Source organism: Miniopterus natalensis, chromosome 13 (genome assembly GCF_054644295.1).
Source record: "Miniopterus natalensis isolate mMinNat1 chromosome 13, mMinNat1.hap1, whole genome shotgun sequence".
Lineage (NCBI taxonomy): Eukaryota > Metazoa > Chordata > Mammalia > Chiroptera > Miniopteridae > Miniopterus > Miniopterus natalensis.
In genome coordinates, this window is record NC_142093.1 from 35,200,770 (window position 1) to 35,227,293 (window position 26,524).

Genomic DNA, 26,524 nt, shown 5'->3' on the forward strand with positions numbered 1-26,524 from the left:
AAAATGCCAGTGTTAGCAAAAGATTTGTTTCCCGCAATAAAAACAAACCCTAGAATCTTTAACAAAATTTTCACATGTGCAAAATTCCACTGAAATAAATATATTTCTCTCATTTATCATTCCCACCCAGCGTTCATGTTTTCAGTTCATTGTTAGGGATATAATTTTTAAAATTAGGGCAATCAAATAGTAAAATTTTCCTGCTTTCTACATTAATGCTTTACCTCTCCTCCACCGTAAGTTACACCATTGTGGAGGATACAACAGTCGCTCGACATCTGACTCAGAGCATGGAAGAAATATCAGCACATGCGTTAGTCAGTCTGATCATCTGCCAGTTAGGAAAGGTGATGCTTTCCACCTTTACCACACAAAAGAATAAAGTATTGATCAATGAAGCCATTTCAGATGGTTTTAGAAAAGGATCAGAGATTATAGGCTAGATGGCATACATCCTAAACTTGTTTTCCATACCACTTAATCTCCCTGAACCACTAAACTTGATTAAATCTCTACCCAGCACAAAGCTTCCCTAGGTCATTTATTGGGTATATTGTCTGGAAAGCATATTGGATGCTGCTCTAAGGTAGGTAGGTCTACAATGCCCTGGTTGCACACACAAATGGATGTTTTAAGAATAATGCAAGGCTCTATTTCCCTTTAACCATAAGAATTAAAACAATACTTATCACCATACGGTTGGATATTACTTCCAATAAGTACAATATTTATTAAACATATCTTCAGTTGTTTTGTTACATAGTGTGCAACAAATTACAATATTCTGCAGCCACAAATTATATGCAGAGTATGAAGAAACTAGTAATCAGATAGTGTAATCTTTCCGTTTATAACTCTACAAGGAAGAACTAGCAAATCAGATCTTACATATAACATCTCACTAAACTTTATGCATGGAAAGTGACAGACACTGGTTGTGCTGTTTGATACAAAATGGCTGAACTTCATCTTCAGAAGACTAAACCTGACATCTAAACATGCCAATATAAACATCAAAACAAAATATATTCTAACCAACCACGGGAAACAGTCTGGTATCAGGAAAGCAACAAGGATTACACACATTATTTTATAAACCAGCACACAAAGGTTTAAAACAGTTCTGAAAATGAAGTTAGCTGTCTTGAGTCAAGGGAATAAAAAAAAAGTCAGTATTGACCATGTACAATCTCTGACCTTTGTGGAGACGGTAAGAATCTGTTGTAGTGCAGCTACATACAGTACAATTCAGGCAATTTTGTTTTTTCACTTGGGTTCAGATTGCAAATTCATTGCTGTGAGAAAAAGACGGAGGCAAATTTTAGCAGCAACCTCCACCTGACTGCTTGACCGGAGTGCTCTGAATTTTAACATTGGACTTCTCTGCACCACCAGCTGTTGCTCCAGGACCCATTCGCTTTTTAATCTCAGCTGCCATTGTCATGAAAGACTGTTCTACATTCGTTGCGTTCTTAGCACTGGTTTCCAAAAATGGAATTCCAAGGGAATCAGCAAATTCCTAAGAGAATAACAGGGCACAATTAACACTGGAAAAAATCTTCACTTTTAGTGCACTTCTATCTAAAATGGGCAGTGAGGAAAGACCAAGTTTACTGAATCCAAACAGAAGCCATACAAAAATTGTCATTTCAAAGTACTCTAGTGCACATTTTAAGAGCAAAAGGCTGTGATCATTGTATGACTCCACATCCATACATAATTCAAATTCAACACCTTCAAATTCCGTTGAAAATCAAACTTTAAACATACCTTTGCTGTTGTGTAGTCTACTACTTTCTTTGTGGTCAGGTCACACTTGTTCCCTACCAACAACTTGTTGACGTTTTCACTGGCATAGCGATCTATTTCCTGCAGCCATTGTTTAACATTATTGAAGGACTCCTAAGAAGACAGACATTTTTCAGGATGATAATATGGTTCTGCTCTATAACAACTGCTCTAATGAAATAACTGATAAAGAAGTGTTTTTCTTGACCTAAGAATTAATGAAGCAACTCTAGCTACAAAATAATAATTATAGTACTGGCTAAGAAGTAAACTGATTTAATATTAAAATAACTACCCATATCTAAATAAATAAGAAATCAGAATTTGAAGGCTTGAGGATAAAAATATTTTATCTGACAGAGAAAGCTCAGTATCAGACTATAACTCAAGCAAATTTGATATATATAAATTGAAATTTGATTTTGGTTTATGAATAGATAACACTACTAAAGACAAATTATTAAATGGGTCCAAAGTAAAGGTGCTTATTTTCTTTACCTCATATTAAGAAATTTTTTATTTTAAAATATTTCATGGTAATGACATGAGATCTGAAATTAGTGTGATTTTTGTCCTCCTGTTGTATCACTCACCCAATAACTTCTCATGGCACTGAATCTAAGGTCTTATGATTCCAGTTATCTCCTAATTAGCTACATCGTAGTTGAGGTGAGATTTAACATTGCTACAAGAAAAATAAGTTCTAAACATTTACTTTATTCTTTAATAGGAAAAAAAAAGAACCCTGACATTTTCTAATCAAAACAATAGTTATGGTCCTTGGACCACCTTCTTCACACTATCCCTACCCTCCTCCACCTTCTCTCAAAAGCTAATCTCCGGATATTCTTTGTCCTCCCCTAAAATCTCCCTCTAGCTCATACTACTACTGAACCACATGCTCCATGGGCAGAGACCCATAATCTTGCTTTTGGCAATTCTGACATGTCTAACTACTGGGCAAATTTGTTAATACTTTAGATAAACCAGTAACCCACAATTCCCTATAAACTCTTGCTAGAATGATCAGTTTTATTTAGTTGATAATAAATATAACCAGAGTCCCTTGAAAGCAAATGTAAAACTAATTACTAAATTTTCTATTTACTTAAGGAAAATAATATGAAATTTTGGTTGACCAATTCATTAGGTACCCAAATAATGTTTATTTGATTCACTTATTTGGAAGTGGACCAAGTTTTTGGCCATGTAAATAATATGGATGGCTATTTATCAAATAGTTACTTCCTACTTGGTCACTGTAACACAATTTCCTCCTGGAACTTACCTGATCTGTCACATCATACACAACTATGATGCCATGGGCTCCTCTGTAATAACTGGAGGTGATTGTTCGAAATCTTTCTTGGCCTGCTGTGTCCCACTATTATAAAATAACCAAGAAATCCAAACAATTCCATTAAGACAGAGTTGGGGAAAAGGGCAGGAGGAGGGAGAACAGTTTCATTTATATGGTTAGGGAAATGACCAGGATTTGATATGGAAATATTAGCCCTCAGTGCCCACACTAATAAATTGCATGGTAACTACCAAATACCTGAAGGCCCAGAAAAGAAGGTAGTGCCTACAATTTAGCTTGTGGTAATGCTACCAATGCTACCAATATTACCAGCTCTTTGAGATTAGGAACTATGTCATACTTTTCATATTCCACATAGCCCTTAGCACCGTATCAGACATTCAGTATGATTATAGAAACAGACTGTCTTGATTAGGAAGGCTACTTGGCCTAACACCCCTTTAACATAGTACACTCACACACAAGAATAACATTTGCTACCATGTTTTAGCATCATGGAAAGCACTGAAAGGATCTAATTAAGATAATTACCAGTCAAGATAGCACTTTAACCACCTCTGGAAAGTATTATCTTAATCCTAGGGAAAACAATGTAAGGAAGATGATTAAAAATACTTCCATAAAATTCATTTTAAGAGCAACTTGCCACACTTCAACCACTTACGCTTAAACACCAAAAACAAATGCTCATTTAAATTACTACATTAAAATTGTGGGTTTAAAAAAAACTGGAGGGAAACTCAATTGTTAGATTTTAAAAGCCTTGGTTTTAAAAAGGGCAATGAGAATTTTGTTTTAAATTGCTCTTAGACAATGGCCTCAAAAAAAATTTGTATAATTAGAATAGCTACCTACCCAACTGGTAAAATGTAACATCTTGATTGATGGGAAAATAACAGAATGGTTACTGTAAAAATAAAAGGACTTGAAGCTTAAGACAAGTGAAGATCAAGATGCAATAGCTTTTATGGGGAGGGAATTACAAAGTTCTGGAGTGTATCTGTGACACTGACATTGATCCCCTCTAACGTTTTAAATGGCAAAATTAAAAACAAAAAAAAACCTGGTTCAGGAGCACTCAGTGAAATCACTTCCTTTTCCAGCAGACACAGAGCTGTTAAAAACAAGTTGAAATTTTGGGGAAATGTGAATACAGACTGGATATTAGATAATATTGAGGCTTTAGTGTCCATTTTGTAAAATATGATAATGGTTACATACAAAAACAGTATGTTTGGAGTAAAATGTCTGTAATTTAATATACTCCAGGGGAAAAAACTGATGAAGCAAATAAAGTTACCATCATTAATCTAAAACAAACAAGTCACAACAGCTTCATTACCTTTTTTGTTCAAAGTACTGGCCTGAGAGCCCAGAAGACTTTAGATCTGTATCAGTAAAGAGTATCAAAGTCTTTCAGGATATCCTTGGAGAAGCATGAGCTTTGGAGTCAAGCCAATCTGACTTCAAAACATCAAATCTAGGTTCTTGGTTATTTAACACTAGGGACAGTCACCTAACAGTTTCCTCATCTATAAATCCTAGATGTCACTCACCTTATAGAATTGCTAAATGGGTTTAAATGGGCTAATGTTTGTAAAACGCCTAAGCAAAGTGCCTGACTATAGAAGCTGCTCAGTATTATGGAAATGCTTACACTACACCAGGCACTCAGATTCAAGGTTATAGAGATGAATGAAATATAGTGTTCACAGGATATCTCATTTCAGTGGGAGAGACAAACATGAGAAAACCAGTTACTCTGTGAGGGGTAATGAGGATTATATACAGAAGCAAGTTCTCCCTTCTCTTCTCCACCCACCAACCCCTTGCACAAAGACAGCACAAGAGAAGGAAGAAATTATTTATAAATAAATGTTAACAGAATTGTAGCTAAGCAATGGAGAGTAAAATTTCTGATGTCTCCCTGCCACTCTGAAAACTACTGACTCCACATCCTAACAGTATCTTCTCCTATAACTGATCACCCTTTGTATATAATCCTCATTACCGCTCATAATCACAGGGTAACTGACTTTCCCATGTTTCTCTCTCCCACTGAAATGGAATCTCCTATGAGGCTATGTTAATTATTTATCTCTATAACCTCGAATCTCTCGAGTGCCTAGTATAATGTAAGCATTTCCATAAATGCTTCATTAATGAACAATCACTGAAGGATGCTTTCATGCTGTGGGTCTGGACTCCGTACCTGCCCTGCAAAATGTTTTGTAATCACTAACTCTGATAAAGACCCAAATGGCACACTTGAAAAGGAAAAGCTGAAAGGATAATTAAAATATAGATCAACACAATAATTTTGAAAGACCTAGAAAACTTGGAAAGATAATTGAAGCCTAGCAAGATGAAATGTAATGGGTTTAAAAGTAAAACCTAGCACTCAGCTTTAAAAACAATAGTCACGAAGTATAAGACTTCATAAAAAAAATTACAAACCCAAAGCCATAAGATCCAAACTAGAAGATGATTCAACTGAGATAGCAAATGCAGTTAATTCTGGTCCTTGTTTTCTATCCTTGAATGGATTAACAATGAGAAAAGGCCATGAGTCCCTGAAGTCCAAGAGGGGAAAAAAAGAAATTCAGAGTCTAAATTGAGAGGATTTACCTCATATAGTCCACACTGGCTGAACTATATATATCGTATTTGATTTCAGGAATCACATTTTAACAAAAGACATAAAACACGAGAGTAATCAAATTGTAAAAGATTCTGAAAACATACTTCCAGAAAGGAAACACTGACTTCAAATATAGAGGTTGTGATAAGATCAATCCAAAGAGCAGGCTGGGCAGTGCTCACATCCTCCCACAACATCACCAAAATTACAACTAAACTACAGAAAAAACATCATTCAGAACCACCTGAAATATAGCTGAATAGAAATCTTACAACTAAGAATATAAAGAAGCAGCCACATGGAGACTGGCAGGAGATGCAGCAAAGACTGGGCTAGTCCCACACCCATGTGTTGCAGAGAAAAATGAGGAGGGATACATTGGTTGCCTAGATTCCCCCCTGAGGAGCTAGGGGTCCCAGCCCCACACTAGGCCCCCCCAGCCCAGGGTTCCAGTGCCAGGAAGAGAAGTCCCCATAACTTCTGGCTGTAAAAAACAGCAATGTTGTGGCTGAGTGAAATGGAGAGCTGCTGGAGTCCCAGGCAGTTCCTATTAAAGGGCTCAAGCACAGACTTACTCGGACTCACTCCCTCTGAGCTCCAGTAGTGGGACAACTGCTTGAAAGGTACCAGGGACATACAAGGAGGAAATGAATTGCCTGGCATCAGGGTGAGAGCTGGAAGGGCAGCTTTCTCCCAGAAAAAAGTGCTGGCAGAGGCCATTGTTCCTTTTCTTAGCTCTCCCTGCACAGAGCTGGCAGACAGGTGATATCTGAGTCACCATCAACCTATCACTGTCTCCCCGGCCCCAATGACTCCGTGACATCCAGAGTCACCCAACTTGCAGGCCCTCCTAAGCTGTTTCCAGTGGTTTTTACATAGGAATGGCCTGTCTTGGCTCATGCTTCAGGCTTTCCTAAAATCTCAAACAAGCAGCATCTGGCTTCAGCATGCTTCATACTTCTAAGAGGCCCAAGGCCCTGCATCAATGGCAGCAGCCTTGGTTCACAGCTGGGTCTCTCCTGGGCACCTCTAAGCCCAACACAAGTAGCAGTCACCTGCAGATCACTTTGTAGCTCATGCCGGCCGGGTAGACCTGGGCAGAACATAGACAGTGGCCTGCACCTCCTGGAAGGCCCCAGAGCCAGCACACCCAGTGGACAGCTTCAGACCATGTCTCTCTTAACTAGTAAATACCAGAATGAAAATAACAAATCCAAATTTTCTCACTCTAAATCCAGAACTCCCGATTCAGTGCATTATCAATCCCATGAAAAGAACAGTCACTGGTTTTCTATGGTACCTCCTACTAATAGCCAGCTCTAAAAGATACCCAGAGAGTAATCATCTTAAAGACCACACTTGTAGTCCCAGGCCCATATTAAAGTGATAATTAAACTACTGCAATTGCCTATTTTTAATCTGGGGTTGGGGTTATAAGGCTAGATTAGGGGGCTAGGATGGCACAGGGACACACAATATTGAAGACAGAGCTATAGGTCACTTGGTTCTGCTAGGAACTGTAGGCAAGTAATTAAATCAGCACCCAATTTCTGAGCTGTAAAACATGTTAGAAAAGCTAAGTTCCTTTCCAATAAAATTCTGTTTTTAAGAGTTGGTACATACTATCTAATAAATACAACAGAAATAAATACAATGGAACCTTAAATAATGCAGAAGTCAGGGGTGCCAACCATCAGCCCAGCTGAAAATTCCATATAACTTAAGTTTGCCCTCCACACATGTGGATTCCCAACCACCAGACGACTTTGAACAATCTGGGTTTGAACTGCATGGCTCAAATAAACTGCATAGGTCAAAAGGAAAAATGACATGTATATGTGGACCTAGACAGTTAAAACTTGCATTGTTCAAGGGTCAACTGTACTCAAACTACATATGAAGAACATCTCCCTAGGTTTCTTTTCAGGTTCCACAGTATTCAGCACAGTAAAAGACATAAAGAAAATGCTCAATATACTTTTGCTATAAGACAAGGTAAAGTTCAAATTAGACCCCACTGATAAAAGCACAAGAAAAAGAACTAGGACCAAGTTTAATTAAAACATGTATTTCTCTGCTTTATGAATAGAAATTCAATGAAGAAGGTAATCTTAGAGAAACCACTTTTAATCTGAACAATTCTTATTCTACCACTCTGTCATAAATACATAATCCTTAAGATAGTTTAATTTTGTTAAATATTAAAAATAAATAATACATTCTAAATTTACCAAAATAATTTCAGAAAAACCTTCTGGCCCAAAAATTACTTACTATTTGAAGCTTGATTGTTTTCCCATCTAACTCTATAGTTCTTATTTTGAAATCCACACCAATAGTGCTGATGTAGCTTTCTGTATACGTATCATCCTGAAGGGGAAAAAGTTAATGTTAAAATTAATGTTCAATAGAATAAATAAGAAAATAATGTTAACTTTTATATACAAAGTTGATAAGGCATAACATGTTGAGAACCACCACTCCATCTTGCTCCAGTACTTAGTTCATGTTTTGATTACAAAGCACTATTTAACTAGTTTTTTCTTAAGATTTTGTTCAATAGCTATTCTTTAATTTTTTTCACACATTTCTTGGCAAATTCTTTACACACATTATATAGGAAAAGGTTTTATATTTTCAATGATTATGAATAATTTTACTAATTGCCAATCAGTGAAACTCTAGCTATCCCCTACCCCCAAATCCAATTTACTCACCACAAAGTAATGACCATGTCACTCTCTTCTGGATTTTTTTAGAATTCAATTTTATTTCATAGTTTTAACTTTCTCAAATTCTCATAATATAAAATTTACCCTTTTAAAGGGTACAATTCAGTAGTTTTGTTTAGTATGTTCACACGGTTGTGCAACCATCATCCATTATTTAACTCTAAAACATTTTCATCATCCTGTGATGAAACCCTGTACCCAGTAGCAGTCACTCTCCGAAACCACTAATCTAACTTTATGTATTTATGGATTCACCTATTCTGGACATTTCATATGAATGGAATCACACAATATGTGGCCTTTTATGTCTGGCTTCTTTAACTCAGCATGAAGTTTTCCAGGTTTACCCATGTTATAGCATGTATCAGTACTTCAACTTCATTCCTTTTTATGGCTGAATAATATACACTGTATGGATATACCACATTTGTTTATCCACTCATCAGTTGGTGGACATCTGGGTTGTTTCTACTTTTTGGCTATGAAGAATAATGCTGCTATGAACATTTGTGTACAAGCTTTTATGTGAACAATGTTTAACCCAATGTTAAACTTTAAAAATTATACCTGTTTTTCTCAAGTATCTGTTATGACATTTTACTCAGAATGGAACCAACTCTTAATGTCTGCTGAAAGATATATGAATGGGGAGATCAAGCTATCACCACCTAAACTCACTGAAAATCTTAGCAAGCACCAAGCACCGCCTAAGTGTTCTGACAACAGAAATGAGCCTAAATCTAATCAAACCTAAATCTATTAAGAGAAGCACTATCAAACAGAACTTCCTTTGATGATGGAAAGGTTCTATAAGATGAACTAGTTAATACAGTGGCTAGTGAGAACAAGGAACTGGATTTTTAATTTTTTTAAACATTTCTTTATAACAGCTTTTGTACCTCATCTCTATTTTGGGGATCCAGAAATCAGTATTTTTATAAATACTTCCGGGTGATTTTACTGTGTAGGTAGTATACTGAAAACCTGTAACTTAGATCAACAGGCATCTCGAGAGGATTTTCTTTGAAACACAAAATTCTCAGGTATATAGCCAGATTCATCAAGAGATACCAGTTCTTCCCACCTACATAGAATTGCTGATTTAATACTAGGAAATATTCTTAATTTTAATATTTGCCAACTTAATAAGAATTAAGTAAAATCTAATTTTAAACCTTTAATTACAAATGAAATTGAACATTTGTTCATATTCACTGGCAATCTGTATTCTTTTGTGAACTGCCCACTCATGTATTTGCCCATATTTCTATTAGGACAAACATCCTTTCCTTGTTAATGTATAAGTGAACTTCATGTATTGAGAATATCATCCCTTCCCCATATTAGTTTTGCTAGTACCATTTGTCTTCTAACATTTTTATATGCTTGACATTAATTTTAATACAATCAAATTTAAAAATATTTTCTTTCCTAATTTTTTGTTAGTAAAGAATTACCTATGTTATTCCATGACTTCCATAATTTCATTTTTAACTATGATATACAATGAAATAATTTTTAAATGACATTCATTAATATCATTCATCTTACCAGAAAAGTCATATTTAGTATTTGAGATGGTGCCAAGCTTGCAGTGGTGAATTATAAGTTTTCTAAAATTCTAATTTTCCTTTGAAAGCTTGAAATGACAATCTCAGTTCACCTGAGAAAATGTCTGCCAATACCCAATTCCACATAACTATAGTTTGTCTATTAGTTGTTCTTTCAAATAAAAAAAATAATTTTGCTTTTCTTTTCCTTGAGAAAACTAGACCAGCACACTTTAATAAATAGTAAAAGTGTTTTATGCATATTCCACATTTCTTCACAACATGGTATTTTAAAAATACTCAAGGAACAAGATTTTTAAAACAATCACTTTTACTGTTTCATCAAAGACACTCTTAAGTAAAAATGGTCGTTTCCCCCCACCCCACCCCCCGTGGGTAAACAGAGCTAAATACAATGACTTTGAGTACAGTTTAGAGCTTAGCACTGCCTTGATACGGTGTGTTAACACACCAGCAATTTTACCCTACCACTGCTTTTGCATCATTAGGGCAAATGTCTTTAATACTACCAGCTTAGTATTATTAGAGTAACAGTTTTGATCTCATGGACGACCCACTGAAAAGGTCTTGATAATCCCCAGTCGTGTTTATTCCACACTCTGAAAACCAATGATCTAGATTGTGAGAAAGAAAACATGCTAAATTTGAAGGCAGTTGATACACACTACAAAGAAGACTGTGAATTCATTAGGTTGAAAGTCATTTATCTGCTTATAAAGTTCAGCATATAGAACACTATACCACTGCTAAAAAAGTTTGACCAGGACCTGCCTTTTCTTTTTATTCTACTAACCTTTTACTTGAAAATTTGTTTTCCATCAAGTCACTTTCAACACAGGCCAACTATGTTCCCCTTACCTCACTACCTATGTCAGAATGAAACATTGTTTGACCTCTACACCAAGACTATTGCTCTGACTTTATAACCACACTTTGCTGAATTTCTTTTAAGAGCAATGGCATTTCTTTTATTTAAGACTCCAAGGTATAACTAGGGGTGTATAGTTGGAGACTTTAATTAATAAATTCTGGGAGAATTAATTTATTGTGAATAACACTATTTAATCTTTTGTCTACCTAGAAAACATACACAGCATTAATTTCTTTAAAGGCATTTCAATTTCAACTTACTGCAAACCTAAGAAGGAGGCAAGACTTTCCAACTCCAGAGTCTCCAATCAGAAGCAACTTGAATAAATAATCACTGCAAAGGGGGAAAAAATCACATTAATAAAAAGCATATTGTATTGTAAATTCTGCAACAACAAAAAACATAGCAATAATAATAAACAGCTCATAGAAGAAGACTACAGCTCTTGAAAAGCCCATGACTAGCTTAACAGAAGCCAAAACTGCAACCAACAGCAGAAGCTCTTTTGATGAATCACTACACAGGACAGAATTATGTAAAAGTAAGATAAGCCATGCCAACAGTGATCTCTGAGATCAGTGAACTACTTCCAAGGAAAGAAAGAAAGGAAACAAAAGTGATACGCATTCTTGGAGAGCCCAAGAAACCATGCTAGATAAATCCCACTCCCTCTGCAGTATTAGAATACAGAGAGTTAACTTTCCATTGTTCTCGCCAACGAAACAAATCTTTCCTCCTAATTCCAAGATCAAATCATTATTTCATAGCAATCTTCCAAGGGTCTTTTATGATCCTTTCCTAGCATCCACCTGGAAGCTCTCCCTTTAAAAAAAAGGATCACGTAACTTCTGGTAACCCTGTATTATAAATATTTTAAACTGAAGATGTGATAAAATCAAAGGTTGTTTATGAAAGTACACAACTTGACCAACATTCTAAGTTTGTATTAAAGCCTTCTTCAGAAAACACTGAAAGCTAGGCTCTGTTTATATATACATTGACCACTGCCAGGCCTGACTCAAAGACCATTCCCAGGGGATTCCTTTATGGACCTGAAGACAACAGACTATCTGGCCATGGTCTCCAAAGGAATCCCTCACAGATCCTTCCTAATTCTGACCAGTTCTATATGTTCTTTTAAGCAATTTCAAAAGAATAAAAATAATCCAGAATTTACAGTTTATTAGAAGATAGACATGAGTTTCAATTTTGTTCTGTGATTTCTTTTTATAAATGCTACTTACATAAGGTGAAATCCAAGTATCACTCACAATTTAAATTTAGATTTCAATTATTGTATTTGCATGTTAGCAAGATGTAAAACTTTGAGCAGTTATTATCTTTGTGAATACTCATCATTACCCAGGTTTATAGTGATAAGTATTACTTAAAACGTTTTTGGTTATACCAAGTTAACATAGTACACTTATTGTCCCTAGTTATATCTCAAGGAAAGTGGGGGAAATCCAAAGTGCTCTAGTCAGCAGCAAAATAAAGGTCATAGAAGGAAATAAGCTTTTAAACAAGACATTAAGAACAGGATTGAAGCACTGGATGAACTAAACAACAGCCTTTCCAGTTTGACATCCTAATGAAAAAGGGGGGAAGGCAATGATTGTAAAAATTTATCCTTAATAAATGACTGATACATAATACCATACAACTTTTATTAAGCAGTACAATTCCTGACTGACTTTAGCACTATTAATAGCTTCCTCCAATTTAATTTGACTAAATTCTTAAGAATGCTAAACACTGAACATTAGCAATGAGTAAGTACATGTTAAGAATTTACATTTGTTAGCAAAAATAATCGCACCATTGATACTGCTACACTTAGTTTTTAACAGAAATTTCAACACAACAGATGCTATGACTTTACCAATCTCCCTGAGCATCCAGTAGACATTCAATAAACATCCCCTGAATCAGTTGTACAATAAAGGACAACGTTGGGCCACAAATGTTGCCTAAGGTAGCATTCATTACCTTAAAGATCAATTTCTCTATTTCAGAGTAATCATAAGGCTGGAAAAAACATGAATGCTTCCTGTTACAAATTACATTATGATTTCAAGGAAATAATAATCGGGAACATATGAGATCTTGCTATCCAACATATGTTATCTGCTTGGCTCAAATAAACTCATAAAAATTCCCTACAGGTTTTGGGGGTGGGGGTTAATTGTCAATTTTTTAAAATCACCTTTTTCGATGATCACATTCTTTTAAAATGTGTTATTTCAAACACTAATTTATGAGTTTTTGTAAGTTTCTGACACTATAAGGTTCACAGCCATTATAAATAATATGAAGAATTCTCTTCTCTACAATGAGATAATCATTAATAAACAAGACTACAGCCCGGCCGGGCGTGGCTCAGCAGTTGAGCGTCGACCTAGGATCCAGGGGATCGGGGTTCGATTCCCGGTCATGGCACATGCCCGGGTTGCGGGCTCAATCCCCAATGACTCTCTCATCACTGATGTTTCTGTCTGTCTGTCTCTCTCTCCTTTCCTCTCTCTGAAATCAATAAAGATATATTTAAAAAAAAAAAAAAAAGACTACAGTTAAGATGGGTTTGAACTGCGCATGTTCAATCCATTTTCACGGATTTTTAAAATTCACGTTGTCCATGGGTCAACAGTGTTTTCAATCGCAGCTGGGAATCTGCATATGAGGAAGATCAACTTAAGTTATATGCAGGTTTTATACTGTGCCTGGGTAGGAGCCCCTAACCTCCCCATTGGTTCAAGGGTCAACTGTATTTTGTTCTCCCCCATACCATCATCAGCTCTACTAACATGATGAGACATGGAGAATGGCAAAGTCAAACTCACAAACTTCTCTCCATTATTGAATATACACACCCAGAGAATGTTACATGCACTGGGACATTTTAAATAACCTACTACTGTAGTAACTTATTTCTAAACTATTAATATACTGAATGTTCAAGAGAATTCAGATTTAAGATTGCTTAAAGATATTTCTGTAACTATAATTTACAGAACAGAACCAAGAAAAATGTTGATAAGACAATTTGCAAATCTAAAGTCAGAAAGCACAAGGTCAGAATTTTGGTACAAAGATTCAAGAATACTATCACAAATGGTAAGACTGTATTTTTCCTTTATTCCCTAAGAATTTGGATTATGTTTTCAATCTACAATATAAGCTTGCTAAATCAGAAATCTATAGTTATAACTGTAATCATCATTCTCATGGATTATTCTAGTAAATCCTACCCACTGCTCCCAAATAAGAACTTCCTCTGGTCTTTTTCATGCCTAATTTGCTGTAACCCTTCATACTCTATCCCCCTAAATAATCTGGAATCTATTTCCCCCACTCTTATGTTTGACATATCTCTCTGTGAGTGTGAAGGTAAACTGACTTATTCATCTGTGTATCCTAAATCTAGCACTGTGCATTTTACAAAGCATGTGCTAAGAGATCAGAGGACATTTTAATTTTGCATTTTTAATCAGCCTCTTTCATTGTGAGATATAGCTAATAAATATCTATGGCCATCCTTGATTAACATTTGGGGCAAAATTCCAGAGGAAAAAAATGGATGAGAACATGGCATGTTAAAAGGATATGGGCCCTAGCCTGTGTGCTCAGTAGTTAGTGTCCACCAAAGCAGAGCAATATGAACCACAAAGTAAACAACCACATACGGGATTATAACCAGAACAATAAAATAGATATCCATGAGTCCATATGGGTAGAAATGATTAAATAAATGAGAAAGAAGACACAAATCTTCCTCACAGGAGGATTCCAAATAATACATGTAGAAGGAATGGGCGAAATAGAAAATCACCAGCAGATCATCACAATAACAACTACAGGCAAGATCCACCAATGAATGCTAAAATTCGTGGTGGATGAAACTTTAAGAAGAAACAAGTTATTTGAATGCCCTCAAATTAGTCCCGCAAAATATTTATTACTGTGGTGGTTTTAATATTTGCTCACAAATTTTTTAAACACTCCTCCAAGAGATGGAGCTTATTATTTCTCTTTCCTAGTGTAGATTCCTAATGATTGCTTTTTAACAGAGCATGGAAAGAAAAAAATAGTAACTTCATAATGGGAGAAACCTGACAGATGCAACCTTAACTAAGTGATCAAAGGGAACATCACCAGCCAGTGTTGCTGGGTTCAGTCCCCAATAGGGTGCATGCAGGAGACAACGATGTGTTTCTCTCTCACATCGATGTTTCTTACTCTCTCTCAAATCAATAAACATATCCTAAGGTGTTTACTGATTTTTAAAAAATTACTAAAACAGACTTTGGTTCAAAATTCTATTTAGGTAAAATGCTTTCCTTTTCATGAAGTTACCAAACTGTACACATAAAATATGAAGTAGGGAATAAATCTGCTGCTTTCTGAATCTAAAATATTACTGGAAATTCAAAAATCTCAAAAGAGACAGTTATGTGAAACACTGTTATGTGAAAAGATTATAGAACATTTTAGTCTAACCCATATTTGTTTTCAAAAAATTGTGCACACACAACAAAAGATTTAAAAAAATGGACACTTCTAAATTATAGTATTACAACTGTTTTTTTTCTTTACACCTTTTTTAACAGTCTGCAGTAAGCCTGTATTACTTTTATAACCAAAAAAGATGTTGAGGAGAGGAAGAAATTTTTTTTTTAAATATATCTTTATTAATTTCATATCAAGGAAGAGAGAGGGAGAGAGAGAGATAGAAACATCAATGATGAGAGAGTCATTGATCGAGCCCGCAACCCAGGCATGTGCCCTGACCAGCAATCGAACCCCGATCACCTGGATCCTAGGTCCATGCTTAACCGCTGAGCTACGCCCGGCCAGGCAAGGAGAGGAACAAATTTTTTAATTGAAAGGTTTGTTCAATGACTTAACACCCTTGCAAGTTCATTCAGCTTACCTGCCATAACACAAATGATTTCTAAGTAGGTAGAGTAGGTCAAGGTTGTAAACAGATAGCACTGGCACATTCCCAATATAGCCACAACTATAATCTTTTGGATTAAATGTTTTCATTTTATGAAAATTTGGATTATTAGACATAGTTCACAGGTCAGTGAATATTTTACAAGAGAAAGTTGACTGATATTAACACAACTTGCAACATTCCACCCTTTGAAAACATACACCAAAAAAGAGAAGACTAAAGTAAAACAGAAGAACACTACAATGTCTAGTAGTTTTTAATCAAACAGTGGCCCCGAAATAAAAATTGTCCAATAACATCTATAAGTATACCTTTAAAAAGGCCTGCTATTTTAAAAAGTTCAATGGAAACTAAATTTGTTCTCTTTCATCTAGAACTAATTCACCTGCATGATAGGAATCATGTTATTTTACCTTTTATAAATATCATACTTGAAAACAGCCTAAAACTAACTTTACATATCAAATTTAAAACAAAATTATATTAATGTATAGAAGCCAAGTAAACTTTAATTCACTACTAAACTACACATTATTTTATTAGCCTTTGGGGCATGGAATGACTATAAAAACTGCAATAATTGTTTCTAACATCAACTTTTCTTTTTTATTCACTTTATGCTCCACAGAAAACAACTCAAAATTGACCATAAGGCTGGGGAAGAGCGGTAACAACTAGTTACTTCATGTGCTTCTATAATGTTTGAATTTTATAGAGCACATATTTGTTTTGTGATTAAAAATAAATAAACCTTCAGCAAAAGCAACCTGTTAATCAAAATAAATAGTCAAAATAATCAATTACTAAATTTAAGGAAATAGCCAAGCAATTTTTAAAAAACTATTCCCATAATCAACCCCTAAAACAACATGTGTTTCTTTGATATTTGGAGACAACAGATTAATTCTCCAGGTTCCATTTTAGCTGTTTAGAACAGTGCTCCAAAAATTCAAAACTGGAATTCTCCAAATGAGGGCAATATTGTTAGTGCTGAAGGAAGTAGCAAGTCATGCAAAAAGACAAACCAGTAGATGGTCTTACAGCCTCTATAACAAATATTTGCTGAGAAACATGCCAAGGAAGAGGTGTAAATGTTCTCTACCTCTTTACCTTTCAAAGCCTGCATAGGTTTTAGAGCTGGAAAGACCTGCATTTGAATTCAAGTACCATAGCATACTAGCTATAATTGAGGCAAGATACTCACCAATTTCCTCATCTGTAAAAAGATTCTATTAGCACCCTCCACGACCCAATTAGGCTTTTCTTGTCAGGATTAGAAATAATGCCTCTAAAACCTCTAGCACAGTGCCTGGCACATTATAAGAGCATAAAAAGTGGCATTACTATTAATTTTCCTTCCTCTGTCCAACCACAAGGTAACTTGAAAAACTTTAAGAGCTATGGACAAAAACTTTAAAGCAATTTATCCAAATCTTCTGTTCAGAAGATGGATGACAAAGTATCACAACTTACCAGTATAATCTAAAAGTTTAAAAAATTACCAACTAGTACTATGATCATAGCAGTCACAACTCCCAAAACCTAGGAACATTATAGTAGCATGGTCTGCAGCAAGTGTGTCCTCTCCAGCAAGAGAAAGGCAGTTCTCTGCTTCACTTGCTTTACTCATAGAAAAGACAACCATGACTTCTAAGGCCCCAAGTATACATACTTAAGGATAATCATGATAGAAAAACTGAAAATAGATACAATAATTAACTTCAAACCTAAAGAAGTTTTAAATATCAACCCAAAACAAGATATAAGGGAGAAAGTCAAAGGTCCACTCATAATATGTAACTCACAAACCCTTTTTAACATTTTAAAAAGACCTCTCTAATCATGAATTTTAAAAATAATTGACCACAAAAATGTTAGTTGCCTAATTAGGTGGCTTAAATGTTGAATTCTCAGGAGTTAAGTACACACAGTAAAACTAGAAACAGCATATCTGGACTGTGAATTCACAGACCCTTTAGTTAAAATTCCAATTCTGCTGTTTACTTGGAATGCCGTTGGGCAAGCCACTTAACTCTTCTCTGACTCTTTTTCCTCATCAGTAAAACTAGGGCACTATCTCTTCACAGAATTAAGGGAAGTAACGTACATACATAATTTTCTGGCTGGTGATGGAAACTCAAATTGTTAGTTGTTGACGTCATCCCAGAACTAGCTAGTATCAAGGGCTCTGGAGAGTCTTCCTCAGTGCTCTATTTCTTTCCAGCTAAATCAAACATAACTAAAACTTTGTTTAAAAAAACAGAAATCACAGGCCCCTTCTCCAAATCTTTTGCACTGGCTATCCTGCCATCCTAATTCTTTAAAAGTATCACAGACTCAATTTGTGCTAATACTGTCATATTGATTTTGCCTGTTTGAGCATGAGTCATCGTAACTAATTAGCAAGCACCTAGGAGCAGAGTTTATATTTCATAATTAAAAAACAAAAACAGCCCTGGCCAGCGTAGCTCAGTAGTGAGAGCATCGACCCTCACACCAAAGGGTCTAGGATTCAATTTCTGGTCAAGGGCACGTACTGGGTTGCAGGTTCCCTGCCCCATTCAGGGCATGTGTGGAAGGCAACCAATTGATGTGGCTCTCCCACATTGATGTTTCTCTCTCTCCCCCTCCCCCTGCTCCCTTCCACACACTCTAAAATCAATGGAAAAAATATCCCAGGTGAGGATGATGAGAAAAAAAAAAAAGAAAACCCCCTCAATCTTAGCATACTCTTAAATGACCACAGAGAAAGGAAGGGCTGGCTGTTTTCTTTATCAAGCTTTCTTTCAAGGTGAAATTAGCCATGTGTGTGAACACATATATATGTATGTATGTATGTACACATATACATTCATTGGAAGATTTTAAAAGTTGTACTAGAAAAACTGTTAAAGCAGACAAGCACAGAGGTAAATGTATAATGATTAAATGTGCAAGAAAAAATTTAAAATTGAAAACCACCTGCTATTTACACATATTCTAACATCCCTTACTAGAATGCACATGTCGAATAATGTCTGTATAGCACTATACTACTCTTGAGAATCAGAACTGAGATGAAACTAATCATATTTTATAGATAAAGAAACAGGCTCAAAGGCATAAATGACTTGTATGAAGTTAAGTGGCAGCCTGAACTTAAACCTAGGGTTTATAACTCCAAATGGTATATTCTTTTTATCACACCACATTTTATCAATGACATATTTTATATACTGAGATGACAAAAATGTCAGTAAATATGTTAAGTCCTATGTATAAAACCTATCAGCACAAATCAGAACATCTATGAACTAGCATGTAGGACTTGACCAAATATAAAAAAAGTGTGATTCACAGCTTAAATTAACTTAGAACAGCCCTGGCCTATATGGCCCATGCACCGAGAGATCCCTGGTTTGATTCCCGGTCAGGGCACATGCCTGGGTTGCTGGCTCAATCCCCAGTAGGGGGCGTGCCAATCGATGCTCCTCTCTCACATAGATGTTCTCTCTCTCCCTAAAATCAATAAAAACATATTTTTAAAAAAAGTTAACTTAGAACATCTGTGTTAGTAAATAAGTTAGCTCAGCTCTGAAGAACATAGTAAATTTTGGAGTTCAGACTTCATTAGCTTTAGTAAGTAATGAACACAAATGCTATTCATGAGGACAGGTACTAGCCACCAATCTACCATGATGCATATTTCACAAAGTTGTTTCAAATACCCTTTTATAAATCTAGCTACTTAACCATTTTTATAAGTTCCATCTAATCCACCTAGGACTATATTACACTTGGCTAGGCATTTATCCTAACTACAACCATATGGACTTTAAAGTAGTAAAGACACACTAGAGATGACCTATTATTCTTAATGTGAAAGCTAATGCTCAGTGAACTCAGTGTGCCTTTCTTTCAAGACTCCTAGAAACACTTCATATATTAGTAACTTAGTAAGGAACAGAAAAGTAATTAAGCATAAAAAAAAAAAGGAAAGGAAGAGAAGCACAGACTAGATCATCAAAATCAAGCCATGCCCAAACAAGTCTCACATTTTAAAACTAATTACTTCAGGATACCAGATTTAAAGTTAAACTCTTGTCACTCTCAGGTTTCCACATTTCAAAAGAGTGGTAGTAAATTCTCTTTTCTGTTTTCAGTCTCCTAAATCAGGCATTCTTAACTTGAGATTCATGAATAAGCTCAGGCAGTGAGAATAGGTTACAACTTTATGAAAAATATTAAGAGTATGTATGCACATAGGCAGCAGGTCCACAGGGTTCACAAATGCTCCTAAGGGTACATGACCATAAATGTGTTAAGAATAACTACTGTCCTAAATCAAGTTACTAGAAAACATCTACAGGCAGAATGGAAAGGACAAAGAATAATTCCACTTACCTTCTATTGTTACTCAAAGGAAATACATTCAGACAAGTTAAAAACATCACTGTTCTTGGAAAGCTTCAATTATATAATTCACTAAATTTATTTGTACAGCTCACAATCTAAGGTACAGACCCTAGCCAAGCTTAAGCACTAATTAAACACTAGCTATTATTATTTAAAAATGTTTCCAAAGACTGGTTCCCCTTGTGAGCAAAGACATTCACACTTTGTCATAATTAGGAATCTACAAACATGGAACAGAGTAAACTTAACTGGAACCTAACACAACCTTGGATTGAATAAAGCAGGGTGTTCTGACCAACTGAGCCAACAAGTCACAAAAGTACCAAGGAAAACTTCCATTTCCTACTTCTTTGTCCCTTACTTCCTCACATGTTTAAGTTAGTCAACAAACCAACAAACACTTGTTCTCAGGCTTCTTAAGGCTTTAGGACTACTTTTCTTTCCCAAATATTCCACCATTACCCTTTTATAATCTGAAACACTCACAGGGTGGTTCCACAGAAAAGCCAAGCCCTAGATTTTTTTCCCTTAAATTCTATTTCAGACATCAAATAAGCAATCTCAACCCCACCCTCTACAGGAAAACAGTGGAATAGTCTTGACCTCTCCCTCTCCCTGTAAGATTTTTTTAAAAAGTGTGGGCATTTTGCTTAAATCTCAAAACCCCAAAATGTAGTTCAGAGAGTGGTAAAAACTGATAAGCTACACATCTAAAATATCTCATGCACTGGCATCCTACACCCACGTTTGGTTTCTCTTCATCTTAAAACACTGAAAGTATTTTTTAGCAAATCTTTAAAAATCTCAAAATCTTAAAAAGCATTTTATTTAACCCTAAACATTTTCATATATTAGGAAAGAGAAAAGAATAGATAACATTAGGAAAAGGAAGCTATTCTTAACAATCAAAAACGAAACTTAACAACTGCAATTAGTAAAATTATCATATATGTAGTCAAAAGTTGCCAAAGAGACACATACACAGCCCAAGGATTGCTAGTAGGATGTGAATATAACAAGATGTTAGCTCATAGGTAAATTACTAAGATTGCTTCCAGAATTAAAAAACACTGAAATAAAATTACTCAGAAAGCAAAATTCTCTTTAAAAGCCAACTAAATAGTTGGCAAGAGAACACTTGATTCTTAAGTTTATCCATCTTTAAGATATTTTTTAAAGCTTTAAATTATTTATTTGCTGGAATATGTAAGAAACTCAACATCTCTCATTTTAACTTAATTATGATGAAAAGAATAGAAATTCTAATTGCAAAATTTCAGTTATGTTTAAATGATCCTACAAGATCATCCATTGACACAAAACTCTTACGATGCATTTTGTGGAGATTCTATATAGTTAATGAAAACTTACATTACTCAAAGAATTGCATATATTGATTCTCTACAGACGTTAAGAAATCATATTAATAGTGAAAATACTGGTTATTTTCCTTCTCTAAACTTTTCTGAATTTTTCAAACTTCTATCACCACCACCAAAAAGTCATCAAGATAAACAACAAAGACAACTTACTTTTAGTTGATTTTCAGCTTCTTTTCTAATAAAATCCTAACTAAAAATTATATGAAAGCCAGTAAAGATATACTGATCAGGTAGATAAGATACCTAATTAATCTGCTTTTACTTCCAAATCCTTAAGTTAAAAGACAGATTTAATCAAAGCACAGTGCTGGCAAAAAAAAAAAAAAAAAGTCAAATGTTTCTTGAGTTCTACCATGACAGAAGAGCAAAGTTTGAAAGACTGATTAAATCTTGAGCCATGATCTCAATATCATCTAGAACCATGATTTTAAAAAGCAAACAAATAAAGAAAAGTAAAAACAGAGTAACTACTCTAAAAAACTTTCTGCATTAAAGAACCACAGTTGAGCCAAGTAGACTATTATTGTTCTTTGAATGCAATTAATTGGTATATTCCTGATAGGTAAACACACTTTATTATTAACACAGTCCTTATAGATGAAGCAGGCAAAATGATTTTCTTGACATTAAAAAGCCCACTAGAAGCTAACAGATTAGGAAAAATGTTTCTGGTATGAGAATAATGTTAAGTATTTCTTAACTCGTATGTTGAAATAATCACTGCCTGCTTCACTTACCTAGCTCAGGAAATCAAAATCTTTCTTCGGGTCTCAAAAAAAAAAAGCTCTGACACTTTCCACCTACTTTTCCACTGTTCAGATACCACTTCCAGTTGCCTTTTGCTTTTGTTTGTACTTGAAATTCAAGTGAGTCAGTCATTACCCTTAATTTCTACCATAAAGATAACCCTGGCTTGTCAATTTTCCCAAATCAGAAAAATAACATGAAGTCAGAGACAGCTTAAAATTTAAACAGTGACTGACATATTTTTTATTCTCCTCACTCCAAAACCAAAAGCTTACAACTTAAAGATTATAAAAGCACTCAGTAATAAAACTATAACAGGTAATCTTATGTCAACTAATACAAATCTTAATTTAAGAAAACATAAGACTTTAAAGTTTAGAACAAAGTATTAAAGGGACCTGTGTGGGGGTGATAAAACTAAGAATTTCTTTCCTTTTTTTCTCTATATGACATTTTTTCTCTTATACCTTTTATAACAAATTTCACTGAAGACAAAAGAAACTGCTGAAGGCAGATTGCTAAAAATCTGCTTGCTAGTTGCCCTTATGACCTTCCATTATAAAATATCAATCACTCCTTCTCACCTCAAGTAATTTCCACTAATGCTTTTCCAAAGGTTTTCTCAAAACTCCTAGATTATTTGACTAGACACAATACAGAATATAAATACAGTAGGCCAGGTACTGGCATACTTGATGCCAGAAAAAATATAAACTTGATTTCTGGGTTTGGTTCTGTTGAGGTCACTAGTCCAGAGAACACAAAAGAAGGATAATTTGGCACTGTATTTACTGAAGAATTACTATCCTTGCCATTTATTCTTCTTCCTTCTAACTCCCTTGAAAAATCCTCCTCACTCCCTCCGCTTCTCCAAATGATAGCTAATAATTCCCTAATAGGTCTCTTTTCTATAAAGCCTTCCTGAACCCAACTAGCCAACAACAACCCTCTACCTTCCTTTGAAATTTTGTTGTTCCAATCCATGGTGCACACCTGGAATTTGCTGTTACCTACTGACATTTTCTATATTCCATTATTAGCTCCTTGAGAGTAAGGATTACATGCCTAAATCCTAGCACTACCAGAATATCTTACATGATAATGATGTACATCACCTAGTGTGCTCTTAGTCTTCCGAATTCTTTTACAATACACTTGAACCTCCAACTACCCTGATTATGAATAATGACTACTATCTTACTTTAAAAAAGGAGAAACAAATTCAGAGGCTAAGTAATATATTGTGGTTCTGTTCTACTAATCTTCAAAATCTATTTACAGTACTAAATATATGTAGGAAATACAAGAAATTTCCTGAGCAAAAGAGGTTTACAAACCTCCAGAGAGTGGCAACTCCATGTACTTTATTGTTGCCAAGAAAACTACTAACCTCAAGTTCAACTCTGCCCAACTATGCAAAACAAACTTTGTCCTTGGAGCCCTACATAAAGAAATGTAAAAACTGCCAACATAGCAAATATGGCACTATGAGAACACTATCCTCAACTTCTTAAAAAGTTCATAAAATTTTAATAAAATACTATGGCTTCTGTTTAGTACAAAAAGGGAACATTTCAGCATTAAACCACAATTATTACAAAACTTGAAGTCAGATGCATTTTGCAAGAGCCATGTGACACACACATGACAGTCAGCTAAACTGATGGGTGGACCTTGTAGGGAAAATGTTTAATTGAGCAAAGCAGCAAATAAACTCAAATGTTAGAACAAATACTGATTTTTGCTTTAAAAAAAAAAATTCACCCTGTCCCCCAAAGCCTTCCAACACTGAAGAAGAAAACCAATTAAATCTCCCCCAATTATTAATTTATATACGCAAACTGTAGAAGGATTTTTTAAAGGGCCATTACGAGAGCCCAAACAAAGTCTTCCCAAAGAAAGTGAACACCAGTTCCTAGAAAAAGTGCCAGGTGTGTCACATCTGCTGTGGTGACTTCTTGAGTAAGCAAGAAAAAGAAATGCATTAACTTTTCATGACACGTCATGGAACCTCATTCCCTATCTGCAAACATTCAAGTAGGTAATCCAAACCCTACAGATCTATCATAGGGCCCATTCGTTTCTCTTTTCAACTTGACAGCAAAGTCTTCCTTCAGTTTGGTAATATCAGAAAAATGTTCCTAAGATTTAGTCTTTTTTTTCCCTTGACCGACACAATACAATATGACTTTTAGTGTCCTCTAAAAAAAAAAAAAATTATCACAAATGCCTAGGCTTTGTACGAAGGCGGTGGGCCTGGCGAGTTCTTAAAGAACTCCAGGAAATAACTAAAAAAGACAACTAAAAATTTTAAATCGCTTCTCACCATCTACTTATTTCCTTTAATCCCACGCAGCCCTGAAAAGCACCAGTATTACCTGCAACCTGGCGGAGAGGGTGGAAGACAACAGAGCCAACAAGCTCAAGATTTACAAGTAAACTGGTCTCCACCCAGATGCTTCTGACAGCTCCGCAGAGTGCGGGCGCAGGGTATGACAGTGCCCTCCGCGAGAGCTCTCCCACCCTATCTGCTCCCCTTAAACACAAGTCCTTCAAAAGTCACTGTCTCCACGAGAAGTTGCCCCTTCCCACCGCCCTACCACCGACTCCCAAACGCCCCACCCCTCCCAGCAGACTGTTCCTCCGCACCGCCCGACACTCAGGCCTCCACCCTCAGCCGGTCCGGGCCCCGGCAGCTCGCCCCTCCGACCCGACCCCTCCCCGAGGCAGCCCCTCCTCCGTCAGACAATGGGGCCCGACTCCCGGCCGCCAGCCTCTCCTCCTGCCCCATCACCCTCACCTCACCCCGGCCGAGACCCCAACCCCCTCCCCAGCCCTCCTCGCCCCCTTTAATCCTTCCCAAGCTGGCCCGCGGACCCAGCCGTCCGGTGCTCTCCTGCACTCACTATTCGGGATTCATGCTGGACATGTCACTGCAGCTGCCGCCGCCGCCACCGCCGCCCTTGCTGCTGCAGCCGCCGCCCTGACTCTCCGCGCCACGGGTAATCGGAGAGGAATGAGATAGGCTGTTCCGGGAGAACAAACGTCTTCCCCCACTCCGTCCCCTTAGAACACAATCAGCAGCCGCCGCCACTCAGCTATCGCTTCCACCCAAAATGGCCGCCGGCGAACCAGGAAATAGGAATGCCTGAGACAGAGGGCCTTTACATAGCCCAGAGGGCGGCCGCACCGCGTGGCATGCCGGGAAAGAGTGTTGCTAGCTCGTCTGCGGGCGCTGGGGACTGACGGTGCGGCGCAGAAACCAGGACTCACCTTCCCGCCAAGCCCCGCGCGTCTGGTGCATGCGTACTTGAGGGGCTGTCTCCCGCCCCATTCCCCACTCTCCCACCGCCCCCTCCGCCCCTCCCTGCTCCCCTCCCCGCTGACTCGCTGGCTACGACCTCGCTCGGACTCCCCCTAGCGGATTGGCTGAGACCGAGCGGCCCTGGTGATGTCATCAGTGAGACGTGGCAGCCCCGAGAGTCAGCGCCCCACAGGGGAGGGGCGGGGCAGGAGGCGGTGCGGGCGGAGAGCGGAGAGGATGGGGGTGGGGGGAATCTGGGGACGACGTTGGGAAGGGAGAGGGGTCAGAACCCCGAGGACTGTTGGAGCGCGGAGGCGGGGCGGGAAGGGTTGGAGGCCGTTTCCGGCCGCTCCTGACTCCCTCGCGCCTTTGCCGCTGCAGCCTTCAGGCTGGTGTCGGGATGTCCGCTCTGAGGGCGAAACGGGAGGCGGCGGGCTTCTGCTGAAAACTTCGCGTCTCTGGAACACACGAAGCGGCTCTTTCAGTTTCCTTCCTCACGTAACCCCACAGGCACGATCATTTTCTTTTTCCGTTTCTTACGACTCCCTTTGATCCCTGCGCTGATGTCCGCAGCCCGGATTTTGCAGTGGCCTCCAAGTGGGCGAGCTGCTGTGTCTGCCCTGCGCCGGGTTATTTGCACACAGCCAGGTGGAGCCTCCTGGAATGGCACTCCGGTCGCTACCCCGCAACTTTTAATGGCTTCGCATTTCGTGGATGGGACCCAGCCCAGAGATAACCAAAAATTCAAGGTGTTCCTGCCCTGGACTCAGCCTTCAAGTTGAATTGTACTTGTTTTTAGTTGTTTAACGCTGAGC

At 37.0% G+C, this 26,524-nt stretch overlaps 1 protein-coding gene across 1 annotated transcript; it reads right to left on the reverse strand.

The window, feature by feature from the left end:
• Positions 1-706: 706 nt before the first annotated feature.
• Positions 707-25,416, reverse strand: RAB1A (RAB1A, member RAS oncogene family). The gene is made up of 6 exons (XM_016224198.2): positions 25,312-25,416; positions 11,185-11,257; positions 8,025-8,120; positions 3,077-3,172; positions 1,771-1,902; positions 707-1,519 (listed from the first exon to the last, which is right to left on the reverse strand). The coding sequence occupies exons 1-6, from the start codon at positions 25,332-25,334 to the stop codon at positions 1,322-1,324; spliced, it is 618 nt and encodes a 205-aa protein (XP_016079684.1). The 5' UTR covers positions 25,335-25,416; the 3' UTR covers positions 707-1,321.
• Positions 25,417-26,524: the final 1,108 nt, after the last annotated feature.